This window comes from Microtus pennsylvanicus, chromosome 1 (assembly GCF_037038515.1).
Source record: "Microtus pennsylvanicus isolate mMicPen1 chromosome 1, mMicPen1.hap1, whole genome shotgun sequence".
Classification (NCBI taxonomy): Eukaryota; Metazoa; Chordata; class Mammalia; order Rodentia; family Cricetidae; genus Microtus; species Microtus pennsylvanicus.
The window spans coordinates 61,450,791-61,471,938 of record NC_134579.1 but is presented as its reverse complement, the minus strand read 5'-3'; the positions used below and the strand labels follow the sequence as shown (position 1 = coordinate 61,471,938).

At 47.3% G+C, this 21,148-nt stretch overlaps 1 protein-coding gene across 1 annotated transcript in view; it reads left to right on the top strand.

Annotated features, from left to right (window-relative positions):
• Nucleotides 1–3,887: 3,887 nt before the first annotated feature.
• Nucleotides 3,888–21,148, top strand: part of Slc12a8 (solute carrier family 12 member 8) — a 161,708-nt gene continuing 144,447 nt past the window's right edge. The window contains exon 1 of the mRNA XM_075955462.1: nucleotides 3,888–4,193. Within this exon, the coding sequence (XP_075811577.1) occupies nucleotides 4,146–4,193 (48 nt within the window). The 5' untranslated portion in view covers nucleotides 3,888–4,145. The remainder of the gene's footprint in view (nucleotides 4,194–21,148) is intronic.

The following is a 21,148-nucleotide window of genomic DNA, read 5'->3' as shown; positions in this document are numbered from 1 at the left end:
CCCATCCTCACATCGCTGTTGGTCGTGTGCACCCCATCCTCACATCGCTGTTGGTCGTGTGCACCCCATCCTCGCATCGCTGTTGGTCGTGTGCACCCCATCCTCACATCGCTGTTGGTCGTGTGCACCCCATCCTCGCATCTCTGTTGGTCGTGTGCACCCCATCCTCGCATCTCTGTCGGACTAGTGCTTTCACACGTCCCTTCTGCTTTATTCCGCCCAAGGTCTGCTTCCTCCCCCGGCTTCAGACTTTCAGACAAAAGAAGTCGTCTTCTAAGACAGCGACTCTCAGTTTTCCTAGCTCTGCGACCCTTTACTACAATTCCTCACGTGCTGACCCCCAACCTTAAAATTACTTTTGTTGCTACTCCATAACTGTAATTTTGCTACCCCTATGAACTGTAATGTAAATACCTGTGTTTTCCAATGTTTTTTTGGTGACCCCTGTGAAAGGACTGTTCGACCCCCAAAAGGGTTCAACCCCCAAAGGGAGACCCACAGGTTGAGAACCCTCTGTCGTAAGACACGGTTTCTTTGCCAGTCTTCATACAGAGGGCAGCTTTCAGCACCAGCCTGTGGAAGGAAAGAAGTGTTTGGGCTTCTACACGCAGCTCAGCTGAGTGAGATGCACATAGCAACAGCCTCACTACAGGATCCATCTACTAGAGCCTGAGCTGTTACTCAGCTGAAGAAAAAGTTTACTAGCTGCGTTATTGTTTTTACAGAACTGGCTGTGGGCTGGAGTAACAGGGAATCCAAACAACAAAATGGATAAGAAATTTGGGGTGGGTCACTTCTATCATGGTTGTGTTTTTCATGTATTTGCTGTCTATTGCTATGTGACAAATTCCTCCCAAACTGATTTGCTTAAAGAAGCCACTGTCTTTTATTCTGCCTGTGAGTCAGGAATTCAGAACAAGCACGGCTTGCTCTACAATGCCTGGGTTGCATCTGCTGGGGGCTGGAGTCACTTAAAGGTCTGGTTCACTCACAGTTGGGTAATCCTGGCTATTGCCTGGAATATCTACACACCCTTCACAATATGGGGTCTGAATCCCGGCTGAGCGAAGGGGCAGATAACCACCTTTATTTCTTAGCTCGTGAAGCCCAACAGTGTCTCTTCTTCCATTTCTTTGGTCAGCCGAGGCTCTTGCAAAAGCCCACTCGGGTCATGAGAGCAATCGGAGACCCATCTCCTGAGGGAATCTCATTTCTTGTTTTGAGGAAAGCAGATGCGAGGGGAGGGACCAGTGCAGCCATCTTGGGAAGATACAGTTGGCCCACATTATTTGTCTTTTAACTTTCTTACTCGTTTCCCCTTCGGCCTCTAAAGTAACATGTACTTGTAAGAAAAAAAAAGTCAATAAAGTTCAGATTTATCCACCAGAGTGAGTTTCCTCTCCTCCATCACTGTCTCAGCTCCTCTCTGTAGAGAGAAACACAATAGCTTGACGGTGTTTTCTGTGCACACGACACACCTATAGACAAATGGGTTGTAGCACACCACTCACGCTGTCCTGTAGCTTGCTGTTTTTATTCGTTATGTGACAAGCAGAGCTCAGGGTCAATACACAGAGACCGCCTGACATAAAACCCTGGCTGTCCTTGTGTGGCTCTGCCCTAAAGTAACCAATCTTGTGCTAATGCATTTAGGTTGTCACGTTTTCAACTATGGCATGTAAACAATGTGACCTACCTACTAGCTTAGAAATGGAGATGTTTTATTCTAAGAATATGTCAGATACAGATTTTTGGCACAGGAAGGTTGTATGTGTGTGTGTTTAGGATTTTTTTAGGTTATAAATTAAGATGACATCTGGCAGAGCGTACTCTTTTTTTTTTGGCAAACAACTGAGTTTTTCTATTTAACCTTATATGAAAAAGAGACACGGGCACATGTGTTCTAAGGTCTAAAAGCCACTTAACAAGTATTGAAGGAAGCTCTTCTCATTTATTTAGAAAAGGGTTAACCACAGGAAGTCGTGGTTATAAAGAGGGGGGGAATATCCTTTTTTTATGCCGTAAATCCAGGCTTTACATGAATGTGAATGTAGATCCCCCAAAGTTCAGGCTGGTCCTCAGTGGTAGGCTCCCCCAAAGTTAGCAGCGAATAGGAACCTAGGTGAAGTTAAAAGGTGTCATGGGTCACCCAAAAACGTGAGAAACAAGGCTTTGCTGGTCATGCAGGTGACTAGATCTCAGCAATATGTCATCCTATCTGTCTGTCCATCCTCTTCTCACAGATGGCTTATCTGTGATTCGTGCTGGGGGAGTTGGGAGGTGCTCTTTCTTTTGCAGAGATGGGTTGTTAAAAACTCCTCTGCAAGCTAGAGCTAAAGCTCAGGGGTAGAACCGAGCCCAGCCCTGACAAAGCATTGGCTGGGTTCCTCTCCCAGCATCGTAAAGCCAAAACTGAAAACAAACTCTACACACAAGCGAAAACCTTTTTTCTTGCCGTGAACTGCCGATGCTCACAATGTAGAACGGACGTCGGGGGACTTGGTGCTCAAGTGTGATGCGCCAGGAACAAAATGATAAATATCGTACTATTCTATTTAGAGGCTAGCTGTGTCCAGAGTAGACGAAAAGACAGAAAGTGGGTGGGGGCGGGGGAGCGTGCATTTTCTGTATGGAGTGATGAAAAAAGTTTTAGATGTGGTGATTATGGACGGTTGCGCAACACCGTGAGCGAGGTTTAACCACCCTGAACTGTACAGTCAAAATGGATCAGACAGCAAACTTTACGTAAGACACCTTCGCAGGAGCAGCAAAGAGAGAATGGGGCGCCGCCAGTGTTCCGGGGCTTTGCCTTCCCTTTTGTTTTAAAAGAACAGTCTCTATTTTTAGGTATTTCACACAAAGGCTTGTGGGCGTGGGAAGTACTCCCAGCTGCCCTCCTGTTTCTCAGAAGCTCACAGGGAAGCCTAGCAAGTTATTTAAGGTTTAGGAACTATGCCAGATTGAAAGTGGAGATAATTTCATCTCTCTGTATGTTAATTCCCCTCTCCCCCTGCAACCTCAGACCCTGGAAACCTTAGTTCACCCCTAGGGACTGCGGTACAGTGGTCTTGCTGAAGTGGTGAGGGTCATCCCCCTGCCTCTCAGCATGCCCGTGGCGCTTTCTTGTCCCTAGAAGCGCCATTCCCTGCCTGTTCGGTGTCACCTGGCTGAACCGCCGCCCTTCAGAACAGGTGGTGCCCGGGTCTGGGTCTCAGGTCCAGATGCTCTGCGGAAGCCCTGGGGCAGGGGCGCCTAAACCGCCGGGCGAGCGGCCCGGAGCTTGGCCACGTGGCGGGGCGGGGTGTGGCGGGCGTGGCCTCGGGAGCCGGGACAGGAACAGGTGAGGGCTCAGGTGACGCTCTGCGGAGGGGGAAGTGCAGCCGGGGTCTCGAGGACCTGACCCTGACACCCAGAGCCTCACCCCCCCCCCGCCCCCAGCTCTTATTGGGGTGACAGGTCCCACACCCAGCCCTTGACAGGAATCTTCCCCAGCTCCTCCTCCCTCCCCCCCCCATTCGCTGGAATCTCTGGAATCTTCTCCCCGCAGGATGAGGAGCAAGGTCGCCTCAGCCCTTCTCTTTCCCTCCTTTTCTTCCAAATATAGTGGACAAGGTCCCTCAGGAAAGCCAGGGTCTCTGGTGGCCAGAACTGGGCTGTTGGTTCTGGCTAAGGCTCCTGAGGACTCTCCCCAGTCTTCCCGCTCCCGTTCTGCCTAGCCTCCCTTCCACCTGCACTTGCCACCAGGCACGGGGTTCAACGAGACCGCAATACACATTGCGCTGGACAAAGCGTTGCTGGGGCATTGGGAAAGGAGTGTGGGGCTGTGTCTTTAAGGGCTGGATAGCTGAGCAGTCAGGCCCGCCCCTGCCCCTCACAATTGGGAAGCTAGGAGTTCCTGTGACTTCAAGACAACAGGAAATAAGCAGGTGGGCTCTGGACTGTGATTGGGGTACCAAAGCTGTCACTGAGGTCCCTAGATGGGACCCGAACAAGGTTTCAGCTTAACCCAGAGCCTTCCTTAGTGCAGAGGAAGGCTGGATGGAGGAGAAGCTGCAAGAGAGGGAGGAGTCGGCCTGACCAAGGGTGATGTTTGCTTTCCAGAGTGGTCCCCCCACCTAGAGTATCAGGACCTCACTTCCTGGAGAATGGCCCAGAGGTCTCCACAGGAACTCTTCCATGAGGCAGCCCAGCAGGTAAGCCTGGTATAAGGGTGGTGATGGAGCAGCCAGAGGCATGGGAGTCAGATGCCACCAGACAAGGGCAGGAGGGGCACCGTGGCGGTGCAGTATTTTCAAAGCAGTTATCTTTAGAAGTTTACTTAGGCATTAAAAAAACACTATGGACAACCTTTAACCGTGTGCAGAAAGTCTCTTTCGGCATCATTTGTAACGTCCTCCACTGTGTCATGGGAAGTCTTCCACGAATGGGGCAGACTCAGATGATGTGAACTAACTCCTTGTAATATCGAATCAGACCAATGTGAGGAGGTAAGTTTATTTCTGGAAAAGTTCATCTACTGAAGTCAGAGGCGTTCTGGGCTCTCTGATGTCTACTGGTGTTTCGTTCATTTTTTTTCTTAAGCCCTTCCTGGTGGTTATTAGTTGTAGGAAGCATTCAGTGTGTAGTCGATATGGAATTGGAGGAAACGAAAGCCCATCCCTAGGTGCTGATAAGATCTCCGCAGACCACGTTTACCCACCTTGGCGCTTCGTTGCCCCTTGGATTAATGCTTTGTAGAGAGGCGGAAGTTTCCCTGTATCAGAACAGAGGGAATGAGCCCATCAGAAGGAGAGAATCAACTCAGAGCCTCTTCATATAGCAAGAGCAGGGTCTAGAGCTGGAAGTCAGGAGGTGGAAGGGGGGTCCAAACTGTTAACCCCCTCTTCATATGTGTGGGCACAGGTGAAGGAATGCTGCCTGGTGACTGGCAGGCAGGAAATGCTCAGGAAAATACACTGCTCCCTGCCCTCATCAGATGCGGGATTTATTGCTCTGGCCTTGGCACTTACTATAAATCCTCACACAGCCCTAGAAGCGGCCAAGCTGCTTCGAAATGAATGACTAGGAACTCAGAATACTCCATCACAGGCTGGGATGGAGCTCAGTGGTACTGCAGGTGCTCAGAACAAGGCCCTGGGTTCCATCCATTACACTGCCAAAGCACCGAACTAAATACAAAAAGATAATTACTCTTGGCTAGAGCTATCGATTCCTGGGCAAAAGGGCTTAGGACCATGTTCTTGTTGTGCTTGGGGGACCCCAAAAGAGCCTCTTTTTATTTTTAAATTACAGTTTATTTATTTGTGTGTGCACATGCCACCCTTGAGTGGCTCTTCCGCCACGTGGGTCCCGGGTCGGCAGCTGCTCTTCTACCCACTGAGTCATGCCGCTCGTCCTCAGAGAGCTTCATTTGTCCAGATCACATATGTGTTTGCTTCGACAGTCTCTCACATAGTTCCCCTGTGTTTCCTGAGACCCAATATGTGCCATGCGTGGCGCCTCAGTCCTGTAAGCCAAGCACTTTGGGGACAAAGGCAGGGAGACTTTCGAGCTCAAGTCCAGCCTGGGCTACATAGCAATATCATATTTTAAAAGGGTGTGTATATGTGATTATATACTCTCAACATTTGTTTATGGTCGGTTCTTTTGTTGTTGTTGTTAAACAACATTTTTTTAAAAAAAATGTTTATTTATTATGTAAACAAGGTTCTGCCTGAATATACACCTACATGCTAGAAGAGGGCACCAGATCTCATTATAGATGGTTGTGAGCCACCATGTGGGTGCTGGGAATTGAACTCAGGACCTCTTAACTTCTGAGCCATCCCTCCAGCCCCTATGATCTATTTTTAATAAGCACTGTGTTGATCATGAAAAAGAACCCCAGGTGGAAAACAGGAGGCCTCAAGAGTGTGAAAGGAGAAATGAAGAGGGCATCCCGGGTCTGCATGAGTGGAGGTGATCAGGCTGAACCTGGTCCTCTCTTCCCCATTTTTCTTTTTCTTTCTTTCTTTCTTTCTTTTTTTTTTTTTTTTTTTTTTTTTGGTTTTTTGAGACAGGATTTCTCTGTGGCTTTGGAGCCTGTCCTGGAACTAGCTCTTGTAGACCAGGCAGATTTCAAACTTATAGAGATCCCCTGCCTTTGTCTCCCAAGTGCTGGGATTAAAGGTGTGCACCACCACTACCCGGCAAGTTGATCACTTGTAAAAGGAGCTGTGGGCCGCTTCCCCACGTCTGGCTAGCTTTACCCCAAATAATTACATGGAAACTGTATTCATTTAAACACTGCTTGGCCCATTAGTTTCAGCCTCTTATTGGCTAATTCTCACATCTTGCTTTAACCCATATTTAGTAATCTGTATAGCACCACGAGGTAGTGGCTTACTGGGAAAGATCCTAACCTGCATCTGTCTTGGGTTGGAGAATCATGGCGACTGCCTGAATCTGCTTCTTTCTCCCAGCATTCTGTTCTGTTTACTCTGCCTATCTAAGCTGCTGTCCTATCAAAGGGCTGAAGCAGTTTCTTTATTAACCAATGAGAGTAACACATAGACAGATGACCCTCCTACATCAATTACTTTTTAAAAAGTTTATTTTATTCTTTTTAATTATGTGTACATGGCTACACAGTTAAGAGCACTGACTGCTCTCCCAGGGGTCCTGAGTTCAGTTCCCAGCACCCGCATGGCAGCTCACAATTGTCTGTAACTCCAAGAACTGACACCCTCCTGCAGACATGCATGCAGGCAAAATACCAATGCACATAAAATAAAAATTTTAAAATTATGTGTAAATGCTTGTGTCTGTGTATGTGTGCATATGAGTGCTGTGCCAGCAGAGGCCGGTAGAGGGTGTTGGGTCCCTAGGAGCTGGAGTTAAGATCCTATGAGCTGTCAACGGGTACAGGGAGCCAAACACTTCCATCCTAACAGCCTTCCATCCCCCTTTCTCCCTCTCTCCTGCACTGTCTCATCTAGGGAACCATCTCTTTTTCTTGACTGGGCTGTTCATATCCTCCCTAACATCTCTCTCCTTTGTTCTGAAGTGGTTCGTCCTACAACACTGACCTGTGCATTCGATCCTCTGCTGAAAATCTTCCAGTAGCTTCTCTTCCCTCAGTTTCCACTTCAAACTTTTTGTTGTAACCCTCAGACCTACTGAGATCTGACTAACCTAACCTGCCCATTGAACCTGGACCATTGTACTTGCAATGTAGCATAGCAACGAGCCATTTCTATCCTCTCTCCTCGGGGGAGTTTGGGAGCATCCTCAATACTCACCATTGTGCTTGGAGTATAGCTGATGCTCACACATGCTGGTTGTATGTCTGGGATTGGATGTGCTGCCATTCGCCTTGGGTCTTGGTATTGGTGGACATACAGCACTTGTTAAATTTGGGAAACACATCCTAGATGAGAGAGGAAGATTCTGATAGCCACCAGTTAGTGAGATTTTCTTCTTCTGATTGCTTAATGTGCTTTGTCTTTACATTCTGGGATGGACCCAGCTGCTTTGGTCTCATGGACAAGGGCTGGAGCATTTCAAGGGCAGGCATGTTATCTTTTCTGGTGTGTGCCTTCAGCTCCAAAGTTATAAATAAATCACTGGGACAGTAAATCAAGGCCCTCTGTGGGAGCCAGAAGGTAGCAGACAGTAACTCAAGGACGTCTATGAGAGACAGAGTAGCAAAGTAGCTAATGTCTTTGAATCGGAACTCTAGGAGTGGTTGGCCCTCAGTAAATGTCCTGTGAACCTTTTTGTAACCTTTACTCCAGTCATGGTGGTTGGGAATTCTGGGAAGAGCTTTGGAGCCAGTACGGGGTCAGGTAGCCAGAGCCCAGTAGAAAGACAGGCTGGTAGGTGTTGTGTAAAACCCTTCAGTCTCGAGCTCCTTTCTCTTGATAGGAAGCTGCTCATGGCTGTGAGTTAGATGGAAAAGTGAAGAACTGGATTCTTGGTTTGGCTTTAAACATTTTAGGATCAGATAGGCATAGGAATATGTGTGTGTGTGTGTGTGTGTGTGTGTGTGTGTGTGTGTGTGTGTATGTGATGAACACACTGAGAATGGGTTGTAGATCTAATGGTTAGCAAGTCTGGTGATCAAGGTCAGCCATGCAGCCTGGACTCAAGTGCTGATTCTACTCTCTGAGTTCAGGCAGTTTCTTCTTTCACCAAGCCTGTGTCCTAACCTGTGAAAAGACTATACTGGCTGGGCCTCCTCCAGAGGCTGAAGAAAAATAAAGGTGAAAATGTCCGTAAATTATCATATGGGATGTGGTTCACAGTAAGTATTCAGGATACAGCTGAGTAGGGAGGTGACATTTAGTCCACGGGGTAACCTTATAAAGGATCAGGAAGACCAGCTGGCAAATGAACGCATGATTTGGCATGGCAAAGTCGGGCAGAAAAAGGACAAAGGCAGGAATGTCAGATCCAGACTGACAGCAGAGAGGACTGCTTCCCAGTGTCGGAGCTTGCTTGGATCCCAACCTGTGGACCATCCTTCTCCTGCCTCTTGTCTCTTGTGTTGCTTGCACAGCAATGCTTGATTTCCACCTCTTCCCCTTCTGTCTTCTCCATTCCACCTAAATTAGCTTGACCAGTAATGGGAAGAAAGTCTGGTCAAGTTTGAGCACAGTGTGAGCTGGAAGGTAGCGCTAGTGAGATGTTTTAGTCAGGGTTTCTATTGCTGTGATGAAACACCATGACCAAAAGCAATGTGGGGAGGACAGGGCTTGCTCTGCTTGCACTTATACTTCACAAGTGTTATGGAAAAATTAAAAATGCTGCAGGATCCCTGGCGGCAGCAGGCAGCAGAAATGCTGCAGGTCCCCAAATGGTGGTAGCGGGCCATGTGGTGGCCGACAGCGGGCCCTGAGAGCAGCCAGTCCCAGGCAGAGACGGCTGCCCGTCCCTGAGCGGTGGTTGGTCCCAGGCAGGGAGACACTGGCGTGTGGGCAAAAGCCAGAGACATGTATAGAAACGCCATGCAGAGTGAGGTTGAATATTTATTCATGGGGTTATGGAGGGAGAAGGGGAGAAGAGCTGAGAGAGAGAGACAGAGAGAGAGAGAGAGAGAGAGAGAGAGAGAGAGAGAGAGAGAGAGAGAGAGAGAGGAGAGAGAGAGACAGAAGCAGGGGAACAGGAGAAGTGGGGAAAGAGGCAGAAGCAAAGCTGCCTCTCCCAGAGGAAGACAAAAAAGAGAGCAAGCTCAGGCCAGAAGCTGAAGATCAGCCTGCCTCAGTGGATGGGGGAGGGAGTGGGCATAGCTTGTCTCTTAAAGAGACAGATCATTACAAGTGTGTCATTTAAGGCAATCAAGACAGGAGCTCCTACAGGGCAGGAACCTGGAGGTAGAAACTGATGCAGAGACCATGGAGGGGTGCTGCTTACTGGCTCCGTTCTCACGGTTTGCTCAGCCTGCTTTCTTACAGAATCCAGGACCACCAGTGGACTGGGCCCTTCCACATCAATCACTGATGATGACAATGCCCTATAGGCATACCTGATCTTATGGAAGCATTTTCTCAAATGAGGTTCCCTCCTCTCAGATGACTCTAGCTTGTGTCAAGTTGACATAAAAACTAGCCAACACAAGAGGTAAATCAAATGAAACTTACCAGGAAACAGGGGTCCTCAGAGATCCTATGGTCCAACCCCTTGCTTAACATGTCAGGAAACAAGCCCAGAGATCTCAAATTTCTTGCTCCAAAACACATGACTGGGAGTGGCAGGGCTAGGCTGGAGCCAAGTAATAGCTTCAAAATGCAGTCAGGTGCCGCTGGGTGGTGGTGGTGGTGCATGCCTGTAATCCCAGCACTTGGGAGGCAGAGGCAGGTGGATCTCTGTGAGTTCGAGGCCAGCCTGGTCTACAAAGGGAGTTACAGGACAGGCTTCAAAGCTACAGAGAAACCCTGTCTTGAAAAACCAAAAAAAGAAAGAAAGAAAAAAGAAAACAAAATGCAGTCAGGGATGATCCAATCTCCAAGTCCAATATTATACCTACTACACATGGGTGCTAGGATGTATCATTAAAACAAAGCAAAGTGGGAAAAAAACAACAAACCCTCTGTTCTCATTTCTGAGCTCTCATTAGCCTGTTCACACCAGATTTGGTCAGGTGACCAAAGGCAGGAGTGAGAGGGGGCCAAGACTTACTGGGGTTCTGCAGGACCTGGAAGGCAGGGTGGAGTCAACAATTTGGGATGGGTCAGAAGAATTTCTCTGGACTTTAGATTGTAGGAATGGTCTCTAGTGTGGAGGCCCAAAGAGGCCAAAGGTCAGAGAGTTTGGGACTTGTTTCTTGTTCATTCAAGGCTATTGTGCTTCTAACTCAAACAAAGGTCCCACCTAGTTGTAAATCAGAGAATTCTGCTCTAGCAAGGCTATTGTCAACAGGTGTGGCTAATTGCCAGACCTCGTGCTCCTGAAATAGGGAAGTAGTTGGTGCCCACCTAAAACAAAAGTCTAAGGATCCAAGTAAGTTCCAGTTCCCGTTAGGAAAATAACTTGGGATTCCACCCAGGGAGTGGTTTGCCTGCAGAGTGTTTGGTCTAGGGTGTGAGCGTGGTGGTGATTTTCAATTAATATGTTAATGCAGTTTTTTACTCCTACCTTTTGGGGTCAGGGGTATTTTAACAAGTTGGAAATTAAACATGGGCAAATTTTTAGTACTCACTGAAAAATTCCCTCCCGGTTCTATCCTATATGTTTCTGCGTTTTATTATTTTCATTCACGTCTTCGTATTCTTCACTATATTTCTGATTCCCCACGCCTCCACTCTGGAGAAGTATTTTTGTCGAGGCTGGCCCCCGACACTCTAGTTCTCTGGTAACTGACCCTGGGATGATTCAGGTCCAAAGAAACATTGGCTTGGTGTTCAAGAATTGGCAACTGCAGCTGTAGACTCAGATATAGGTTGGTTTGCATATGAGAGGCACAAAACTGGCTAAGCTCTTACTCTGTGATAGCCAGCAGGATTTGATTTTGCCTACTTGTGAATGGATGAATGACTTGGGTTACTTCAAACATTTGCACTGCCTTTTGGTACATTTCATCCATGGCCAGAAGCAGGGGAAATGCTATCTTTGTCACTATTTTGGGGTTTTCAAGAAGTCTGGACATTAGCGACGCTGGAGCACTATTCTTGTAACTTAAATGAAGTGCTACCGGGTGGTGCTTAGGTGCTGGTCTAAGTGCTTTCTGCGGGGGCGGCTGAGTTTTAGCTTCATTTCGTATTTTTTTCAGACCCAAATATATCTCTTCGTGAATGAAAAAATGAAAGAAAAAGAGGAGGGCGTGACTGCTCCCAAAGTATGGAGAATTTCGTTGTAGACATAGGGGGAAGGCAGGCAGTAGGAAGAGTCCAGGCTGAACATGGCTGGCAGACTAAACCGAACCTTGAGAGGAAAGAGGGGAAGGACGAGCAAGAGAGAAGGCCCCAACCATGAGGCCAAGGGAAGCAGAAGCCCAACCCCTGGGAGGGAGAGGTTTAGAGTAGGGGGCGGGGTAAGAAGAGCTGGGAGGAGCCACAAGCACTGAGCAATGCTGGGAATGCTGGGAGGAGCCACAGGTGCTTAGGGATGCTGGGAGAGTTGGGAGGAGCCATGGGTGCTGAGAGATGCTGGGAGAGCTGGGAGGAGCCATAGGTACTTAGGGATGCTGGGAGTGCTGACTAGCATCCACTTTGATACATACCTAAGTTAGACTTTTGTCCTGGGTTTTTGAGACCTAACATTTCAGGAGAATAGTTTAAATACTATAGCTCTATATCCATAGAGGAGTGTAAATTATGCTAAACAAATTCACATATCTCAGTATAATTCAACTAAATATCTCCTTTTGCTCAGCAATAATTGTCAAGTATAATTAAATCTATTACGAATCAATTTCAATTTTTTTCTTCTGGAGTTTTAATGCCCTATTCAGAAGGTGCCGTGTGGTGGGATAGGATAGTTTGACAGGAATAGTCTTTGGAGGCAGCACCCAGGCTGCAATGCATACCACACACACACACACACACACACACACACACACACACACACACACACGTTTGTTGTGATTTTATGTTACCACTTCTCAGGGCGAAGGGCCTCTGCTAGTCAGTGGCATGTCACTACAAGGAAATCCGTGAGCCGGAGAACTTACAGAGTGAAAGGGTTTATTTAGCTCCTTATTTCAGGGTGGTGGTGGTAAAAGCTTGCATCAGATCCGCTCTGCTGAGGATGTGGATGGTGATGGGGGGAGCACGTGACATAGAGAGTGGTCCATCTTGAGCTAGAAGGGTGGGGATGGGAGGGGAAAGAGCGTGGGCGTGCACAACGCCACCAGTCTGTGTGGATAGGCGGTCTTCTCCAGAGGCTTGCTGGACTGGATTCATTGCAGGTGAGGTCTTACCAGACTGGGTTAGGCAGTGCAGGCTGAGTAGTCCAACAGGAGAGTTTGTGGACCTGTTTGTTAGCTGTTACATGCCTCAGCAGTTCCCATCTGGTGCCGAAGGAAAGAGTTCCTGTTGTTCTGAGGGCAGCAGCAACAGGAGAGAAGCAGAGGCGGGGAAGCTGCGTCTTCCCCAGGCCTCTTCATCCAGGCCGCCATTGGTACCTGCTGCCTACTCTAGGGGCCGGTCTTCGCTCTCAGTTAACCCATCCTGGAAATACCCTTCTATAGAACTGATCCTAGGTCCAATCAAGTCATCAGTCAGGATTAACCACCACCGAGGGGTGCTCCTCCCTAAGGAGCCCAAGACCTCTCCGTAAGACTTATAAATTCTTACCTAAGGGTCCACGTCATTCCACTACCTGGAAACCAAAAGTTTGCCTGTGGAACATGGGGTCGCTGGACATCCCAACCATAGCAGCTCGTATGTACATTTCTTTATTTGGTGAGTGCTTTTTTTTCCCCCACATGCAAAAACCAAAAATAAACAAAAAAAGGATGAGGGTAGAGGGATTAAAAAACACTCATTTATATGAAAATTTGGGGTGCTCTCCTGTAATCTCCCAGGCGGAGGAACCACGCCTGTTGTCGCCATGGTCACTGGTTATACAGGTGCTGCCACTTACTGATCAGCCAGGAGCCGTGGAGACCTAGCACCCTTCTGTAAGCCGGAAATAATTGTGTCCTTGCTGGAACACGAATTCCCATATTTACAGATTTTTAACTATAGAAAACAATGCCATGGCTCATTTTTGCTTGTCTGTTGGTTAGCGAATAATGGAAAACAACAGCAAATTACAGTTCATTTTAAAGGCATAGAAGCCATGGGAGCAGGCATTCATTTTACAAAGGACTTCACGCAGCCTGTTTCAAATGTGATTCGGAACGAAGAGGTTGTTCTCGTGACCCAGCCACTGAATACTATAAACAGATCACTGATGTCAGCTTAGCAAAATCAAACCGATAAACCCTGCTCTGTTTAAAATAAGTCTAATACGTAGTTGCTTTTTTTTAAAATAAAAACCAAGTGTTTTTATCATTGTTGCACTTCGTGTGTGCAGGAAGAAACCCTTAAGCTTACACACGAGGGCACGCGTGGAAATCCCTTCTTCCCTGCTGCTCCCCAGAGCCGCCACTGCAAATGCTTTCTGGTCTCTATTTCCTCTACTGGTGATATTATCGCCTTAAATAAAATACCGATAACTCAGTTTCTGGGTTATTAATTTACTATCATTTTACTTATTGCTTCCTGATACCAAAAATAAGACCTTGGCACACCTGCCTGTCATCTCCCCCACTCTCCGGCGGAGTTGGCGTTGTTGAGGTTTACATTTCTGTGTTCTCGGCAACCGTAATACACACTTTCTTCTTTAATATCGTTGATTCTAAAAGTTTTAAGTCAGCAAATGTTTGTGTGGCACAGCTGTGTGCATGTGCTCAACTAATAACCAAGTGGTCCCATATACCCAGGCCTTTGCTGTCTGAAGTCTTCATTTCTTTCCTTTCTTCCCCCACTTGCTCATATGCTGCTACCTTGATTTCTTATACCCTTGTCACTTCTTTCTGGGGCTTTCTTTTATCTTTTGAGTGACCCAGTTTTTCCACACATGGATCAGAGATAACAAATTAGTCTTTCCTTTCTGACATAGAAGCTGTAGGGTTTTTTTTTCCCTTTTTTGTATTTCCAAAAGGACATTTTGCGCAGATTGGATGCAGAGTCCATGTGAAAAGCCAGGTCTGCTCTCGGGCTGGATATTAAGATCGTAAAGTGTTTATCGGCATCTTTCTTTTCACAGTAGAAAGGGATTTTGTGTTGTGAAATAGTTCTTTCACTAAAACTATTTCTCAATAGGAAACAAATCTATTGTTACATCAAGTAAACTCTTAAGTATCTCAAATTTTTAATATGATAAATACTGGTAGACACTCGCCCACATAAGCAAATCCTCTTGGCTGTTTGTGGTCATCAGTAAGTGTGTCTGTGTCTGTGTGTGTGTGCGTGGAGGCCAGAGGTCAATGTCAGGTGGCTTTAGTTTTTGCTTTCCATTGTGTGTGTGTGTGTGTGTGGTTTTTCAAGACAGGGTTTCTTTGTAGCTTTGGAGCCTGTCCTGGAACTAGCTCTTGTAGACCAGGCTGGCCTCGAACTCACAGAGATTCACCTGCCTCTGCCTCCCGAGTGCTGGGATTAAAGGCGTGTGCCACCATTGCCCGGCCCCATCTTATTTTTTTTTTAAGACAGTTTTTCACTGAACCTAGAACTCACCAATTCAGCTAGACTGGATGGGCAGCAAGCTCGGGATCTCCCCATCAGTGCTGGAGTTACAGCTGCGTACCGCCATGCAGGACTTTCAGGGGGTTGCCTGGGGTCTGAACTCAGGTCCTCTTTTTTGCATAGTGTCCTGGTTCGGTTTTCCGTTGCTACAAAAAAGCGCCATGACCAAAACCAACTTGGGGAGGAAAGGGTTTATTTTATCTTACAGGTTGCAGTTCATCATTAAGGGAAGCCAGGGCAGGAGTCCACGGCAGGGGCTTGAAGCCAGCCAAGGAATATTGCATACTGGCTTGCTCAGCTACCCTTATTCAGCCCCACCTGCCCAGAGGTGGAATCCACTCCTTATATATTTTACATCAGTTACCAACTTTTAAAAATGCCTCAGAGACGTTCACGGGTTAGTCTGATTTCGGCAGCTCCGCAGCTGAGATGCCCTCAGATGGTGTGGGCTGTGTTAAACGTGGTGGCTGATAACCGTGACTACAAGGGCTTTATGGTCCGGGCACCTCTCTCACCCCTGCAGTCTTCAGTAGTTGTTTTTCCTATTTATTTATGGGGGGTGCACACAGGAGCCACAGTGTGCGGGCAGAGATTAGAGGGCACGTTTGGGAGTCAGTTCTCTCCCCCCATCCATCAGACACACGTCATCAGCCATAGCGACAGGTGGTGGACAAGACTGAGGAGGGCGCGTTCCATTTCTTGAGCTTATTTGTGGTCCCACATTTCGTTGTGGTAATAATGTGACATAAAATTTATCCTTGTAAGCATCATTAAAATATTTTATAGCTAAATTTTAATTATGGTATAAATGCATGTGCAGGGGTTGTGTGTCCATGTGTGTGGAGGTGCCTGGAGTTATAGGAGCTAGAGTTATAGGTGGTTGCGAGCCTCCTGATGTGGGTGCTGACCAGTTTAGTAGTATTGTTTACCTGTAATACTGTGAAACCTTATTTTTAAGCTTTGTTTTGGTAAGATTTAAAACTTCACATTTATAGAACAGTCTGCAGTGGTTCACTCTCACACACAACACCCCCACCAACCCCACAGACCTGGGCAGTTTTAACCCATACTTGCTACTGCTTTGCTTTATTATTAGGTTTCTCTTGTCCTTATGATCGCCCTCTCTCTTATCTACAAGAGAGTGTGCAAGACTGTGTGCAGGTGTGTGTGTGTATGTGCATGTGTGCGTGTGTGTGTGTATGTGTGTGTATTCCTTGAGAATAAGGATTTTCTTTACCTTGGGGCTGGAGAGACAATTTAACAGTCAAGAACACTTGCTGCTCTTTGATGGACCATGTTTGGTTCCTAGCACCCACATCAAGAAGCTCACAACTGCCTGGAATTCCAGATCCATGGGATCCAGCGCCCTCTTCTGGTCTCCTTGGGTACCTGCACACAACATGGTACACATACATGCAGATGTTCACACAAACCCATAGGAATAAATCTTTGGAAAAATAATTTTTTTTCTATTTTTTTCAGTAAATAATAAATTTACTGAAGTCAGAAAATTTAACAGTGTATACTCTATTTTAGAATCCGTAGTTCATATGCAAAAGTTACTCACACACCTCCTGGTCCAAGATTCAGTACAAGCTTTTTCTGTCTCTCCTGACCTTGACTTTTTCTTTAGTTTTTCATGACAGGGTTTCTCTGTGTAGCTCTGGCTGTCCTGGAACCTGCTCTATAGACTAGGCTGGCCTCTGACTCAGAGATCCACCTCCCAAGTGCTGGGATCAAAGGAGTGTGTAACTTATACCTGACTGATTTTTGTTTGTTTGTTTGTTTGGTTGGTTGATTGGCTGTTTTTTTTTGTTTTGTTTTTTTGACCAGTTTTCACTCTGTAGTCCCCACTGGCCTGGAACTCACTGTGTAGCCCAAAGTAATGGCAATCCTCCTGGTTGGCCTCCCAAGTGCCAGGATTACAGGTACAAGTCACCATGCCTAACTGAATAAGACAGTTTTTAAATACATGTCCAGTTGTGATGTGGGATGCCCCTCTGTATGTTGTGAATATGTCTTATTACCATTGGTTAATAAAGAGGTTGTTTTGGCCAATAGCCTGGCCAAAAACCAGGTGGGAAATCAAGCAGAGATAGGAGAAAGAAGACAGAGTCAGAGAGACGCCAGCAGCCACCGGAGGAGTGAGATGCCAGAGCATCACCAGTAAGCCACAGGACACATGGTGATACATAGATTAAGAGAAATGGGTCAATTTATATGTAGAGCTAGGCAGTAAGAATCCCGAGCCATTAGCCAAACAGTTTGTAATTAATAGTAAGCCTCAGAGTGGTTATTCAGGAACTGCCGGGCAGGAGAAAAACCTCGAGTTACACAGTTCCTGTTGGTCCCACATGGTGATGTTACCTGTTACATCAGGCGGAGTCTCATACTTAACAGACCAGTTGTTAGGGCTGCTCTGAGACCTACAGCTTTAGCCCTGTTGATAGGGGCAGTCTGTGGATCCTGTGATCGGCTGTCACTGCTTCTCGGCTGCAGATGGTGGTTTTCTCATTCCATAATACCTTCCCCATACTTTAGTATGTTTTTTTGGTGTAAAACGGGCTGTCAAAGGGCTGGAGAGATGGCTCAGAGGTTAAGAGCACTGGCTGCTCTTCCTGAGTTTAGTTCCCAGCACCCACATGGTGGCTCACAACCATCTGTCGTGAGATGGGATGCCCTTTTCTGGTGTATAGGCACACATGTAGATAGAGCACTCACATGCATAAAATAAATAAATGAATCTTTAAAAAAGTTTAAAAGGGGGGGGCTGTCTAAATCCAGTATAGCACTCTGAAGGCAGAGGCAGGAGGATCACAGGTTCAAGGCTAGCTTCAGTTACATAATAAGACTCTGACAAAAAGGGGGTGGGGGCTTTCTCTTGTTTATTTCAATTTATTTATTTGCTTATATCTTCATGGATTCAAGCTTTTTTCTTTTTTTAATTTGCAAATTTTTATTTTTTAAAGATTTATTTCTTTATTTGTACACAGTCTTCTGCCTACATGTACACCTGCAGGCCAGAAGAGGGCACCAGATCTCATTACAGATGGTTGTGAGCCACCATGTGGGTACTGGGAACTGAACTCAGGACCTCTGGAAGAGCAGCCAGTGCTCTTAACCTCTGAGCCATCTCTCCAGACCTTTGCTCAGGTCACACAGGCCTGGGGTCATGACTGTGAGCTGTTTTCTCAATTCCTAATTGGTGTCGGAGGGCCCAGCCCACTGTGGGTGGTGCCATCCCTCTGCAGTTGGCTCTGAGCTGGAGAAGGGAGTTGGGTAAGCCAGAGAAAACAAGCCAGGGAGCAGCCTTCCTCCATGACCTTTGCTTCAGTTCCTGCCTCGCTTTTCCTCCATGATGGATTGTGTGAACTGAAATGGACTCTCTCTTCCCCAAGCTGGTTTTGATCAAGGTTATTGCAGAAACAGAAAAACAAACCAGAATAACAGACTTGCTCCTCACCGTGTTCATCTTGCTCAGCGGGCACACCTGCTTCCCAGTGTTTCGTGCACCAGGCCCACTGGCTTTGACCCACTGACTTTTTGCCACTTCCCTTTGCTCAGCCTGCATGTCTGTGCGAGCCATTGAAGGGGATTCTTGTTATCTTGGAATTGATAGTCCAGAGTCGAGGACAATTATGTTCTAAAGGCAGCTGCCAACAACTGGGATCAGGGAACCCCTGACACTCCCAGAATTGGCTTCACGTTGACATCTGTCATCCTAGCCTCTTTTCTCATCCTTTCTCTCCTCTTCCAGTGAAGTGGGGTGAGAACTGGCCCTGCCCTTTCCTCTGATGCGTCTGCTTCTGTTGCAGGAGGTGGCTCTGCCTCTCATACCTGAACAGGCAGTCGCCGTGTTGATCTATGAGTCTGGACCACACTTTCCTAAACAGTAGCTCGGACAGTCGTGTGAGATGGCATGATCTCACATGTGGGGTGAGGCTGGGCTAGTACTGATGCTGGTGCTTCCACGGGGATGCCTGGGAGGCAGCGAGTCACTTCCACGGGCTCTGGAAAGTTAAATGGAGGCTCTGTGGGACTTACTAGCATTCTATGCTAAGGGTCTCCGTTCCATATTCTCTCTCTCTCTCTCTCCTGCTTTCTTCTTCCTTCCTTCTTTCCTTCCTCCCCCTTCTCTCTCTCCTCTCTCTTTCTTTCTTTTCTTCCTCCACTGACTTTAAGGGGTCTTTCTACATAAGAACACTGGGATTGATTGCAACTGTGGTCAAAGCCAGAAGTGAAAGTCTTTGACCACTTGTAAAAGAAGGTGGAAGCCCCCCACCCCAGGACCCTGAAACATGCGACTGTGGCTCAGTCACCAAGCCAGTCCACAGCAGCTCTGCTGCCTTTCTCAAGGTCAAAGGTGTCCTGAGGTTTGAACCTGCTATAGTCAAGCATTGTTCAGGGTGATGCACTAGAGTGTGAGGGTCAAGGCTTCCACAGCCTTCAGAGTGGAAAGATGAACACGGTCCCATGGCCATTCACAGGGTAGACCAGTTGGACACAGGCCCAGGGTGTTAGGGCCCACGGGGAAGAAAAGGACATGTTGCCTTTAAGTGAATGTGGTATGGTGTTGAGTATACACCCCACAACCTGGGCATGGGTTGGAGCCCCAGCTGGAAGACTTAGGACAGCCAGATATCTTCTTATCTCCGGACAGGGCCATCCCACCTGTCTCCAGGGCTGTGGGGGATTCAAGGAGAGCAGAGCGTTGATTTGGAGGCAGACTGGTAACTCTTTCTATTGCTGATGGCTGCCGTTATTACTGTCGCTGATAATAATGGACCCATGACAGGCCTGACAGGAAGCTCACACCAGCATAGGAGTTGGGCTGTGTCCTCAGTTTTGAGCCTGGGATCCTAGCTAACAAGCCTGTGTTCATCAGCCCTGTCCCTTGGTGCTGTGTTCCAGTCTCAGGTGGCAGAGTCTTTGCTCTGAGCAACATCAGTTGCTGAGCTGAACGAGTAATGAGCAAACACAGACGTCAGCAGAGCTGAGAGCTGGCAGTCAGGGTGACCAGAGTCTCACAGGGCCTCTGCATCTCTAGCCTAATTCGCTCCCCAGTCATTTCTTGCAGCCTCCTCCCTCAGTTTTCCCTTCCCGTCTTCTTTCCTTCCTCTCTCTCTCCTTTCTACCCTGCACTCTCCCTGCCGCTTCCTTTTTCCTTCTCTCATATCCTTTAAATTAATTTTTAAATATTGTTTTGTGTGTGTGTCTGTGGGGGGGGGTGAGAGAGGGGGGGCGAGGGAGGGGGCACACGTGCCATTGGACACATATGGAGGTCAAAAGAACTTTTAAGGAACAATTTCTCTCATTTCCTTGTGGGACCCAGATACTGTCCTCAGGCCGTCAGGTTTGTTACATCTTAAATTAACCCATTTCCATTAATCTGTGTATCGCCATGAGGCTGTGGCCTACTGGTAAGATTCTGTCTGGCTGTTGGCGTCTTTCTCCTTCGGTAGCTACATGGTGTCGCCTTGACTCCACCTACTCTCTCCATATTCTCTATTTGGATTTCCTGCCTAGCTTTATTTATTCTGTCCTGCCACAGGCTGAAGCAGCTTTATTCATTGACCAATAAAGCAACACATATACAGAAGCACAGCCCACATCATGTAATTAGCATAAAATATGCACATATGTATGAGGTACAGTGCAATACTATTTAAATATGACCTGGAATGATCATACAAGGGTGATTAGCACTTGCGTGTCAAACACCATCAGTCCTTGTGCTAGGAACCTTCAGGATCCTCTTTGGGGTCTGTAGAAAATCTGTGCAGACTATAGTCTGCTAGTTCCTCCTCCCTGACCAAAGGCCCTGATTGCCCGTAATCCATGCTCCCTTCCTCCCCTCCACTGTCCTTCCTCCCTTGTACTGGCTGGTTTTGTGTGTCAACTTGACTCAAGCCAGAGTCATCAGAGAGGAAGGAGCCTCAGCTGAGGAAATGCCTCCATGAGATTCAGCTGTAAGGCAGTTTTTCAGTTAGGGTCCAGTCCATTGTGGGTGGGGCCACCCCTGGACTGGTGGTCCTGGATTCTGGAAGAAAGCAGGCTGAGCAAGTCATGGGAAGCAAGCCAGTAAGCAGTATTCCTCCATGGCCTCTGCCTCTGCTCCTGCCTCCCGGATCCTGACCTGTTTGAGTTCCTGTCCTGACTTCCTTCAGTGAACAGCAATGTGGAAGTGTAAGCCAAATAACCCTTTTCTCCCCAACTTGCTTTTTGGTCACGGTGTTTCGTCACAGCAATAGAACATCCCTTCATCCTCTCTGTCCTTCCCTGCCTCGAGTGAGCAGAACTCACTTTGAGGCCCTTCCTTGGTGGGTTAGTGAAGGCGTAAGTCACAAACAATGCCACACCAGTTTGGAATTATGATTAATATTTATTTATTTAAAAGGGAAAAAACTTACAGATCACCGTCCCAGACAACAGCCCTCTGC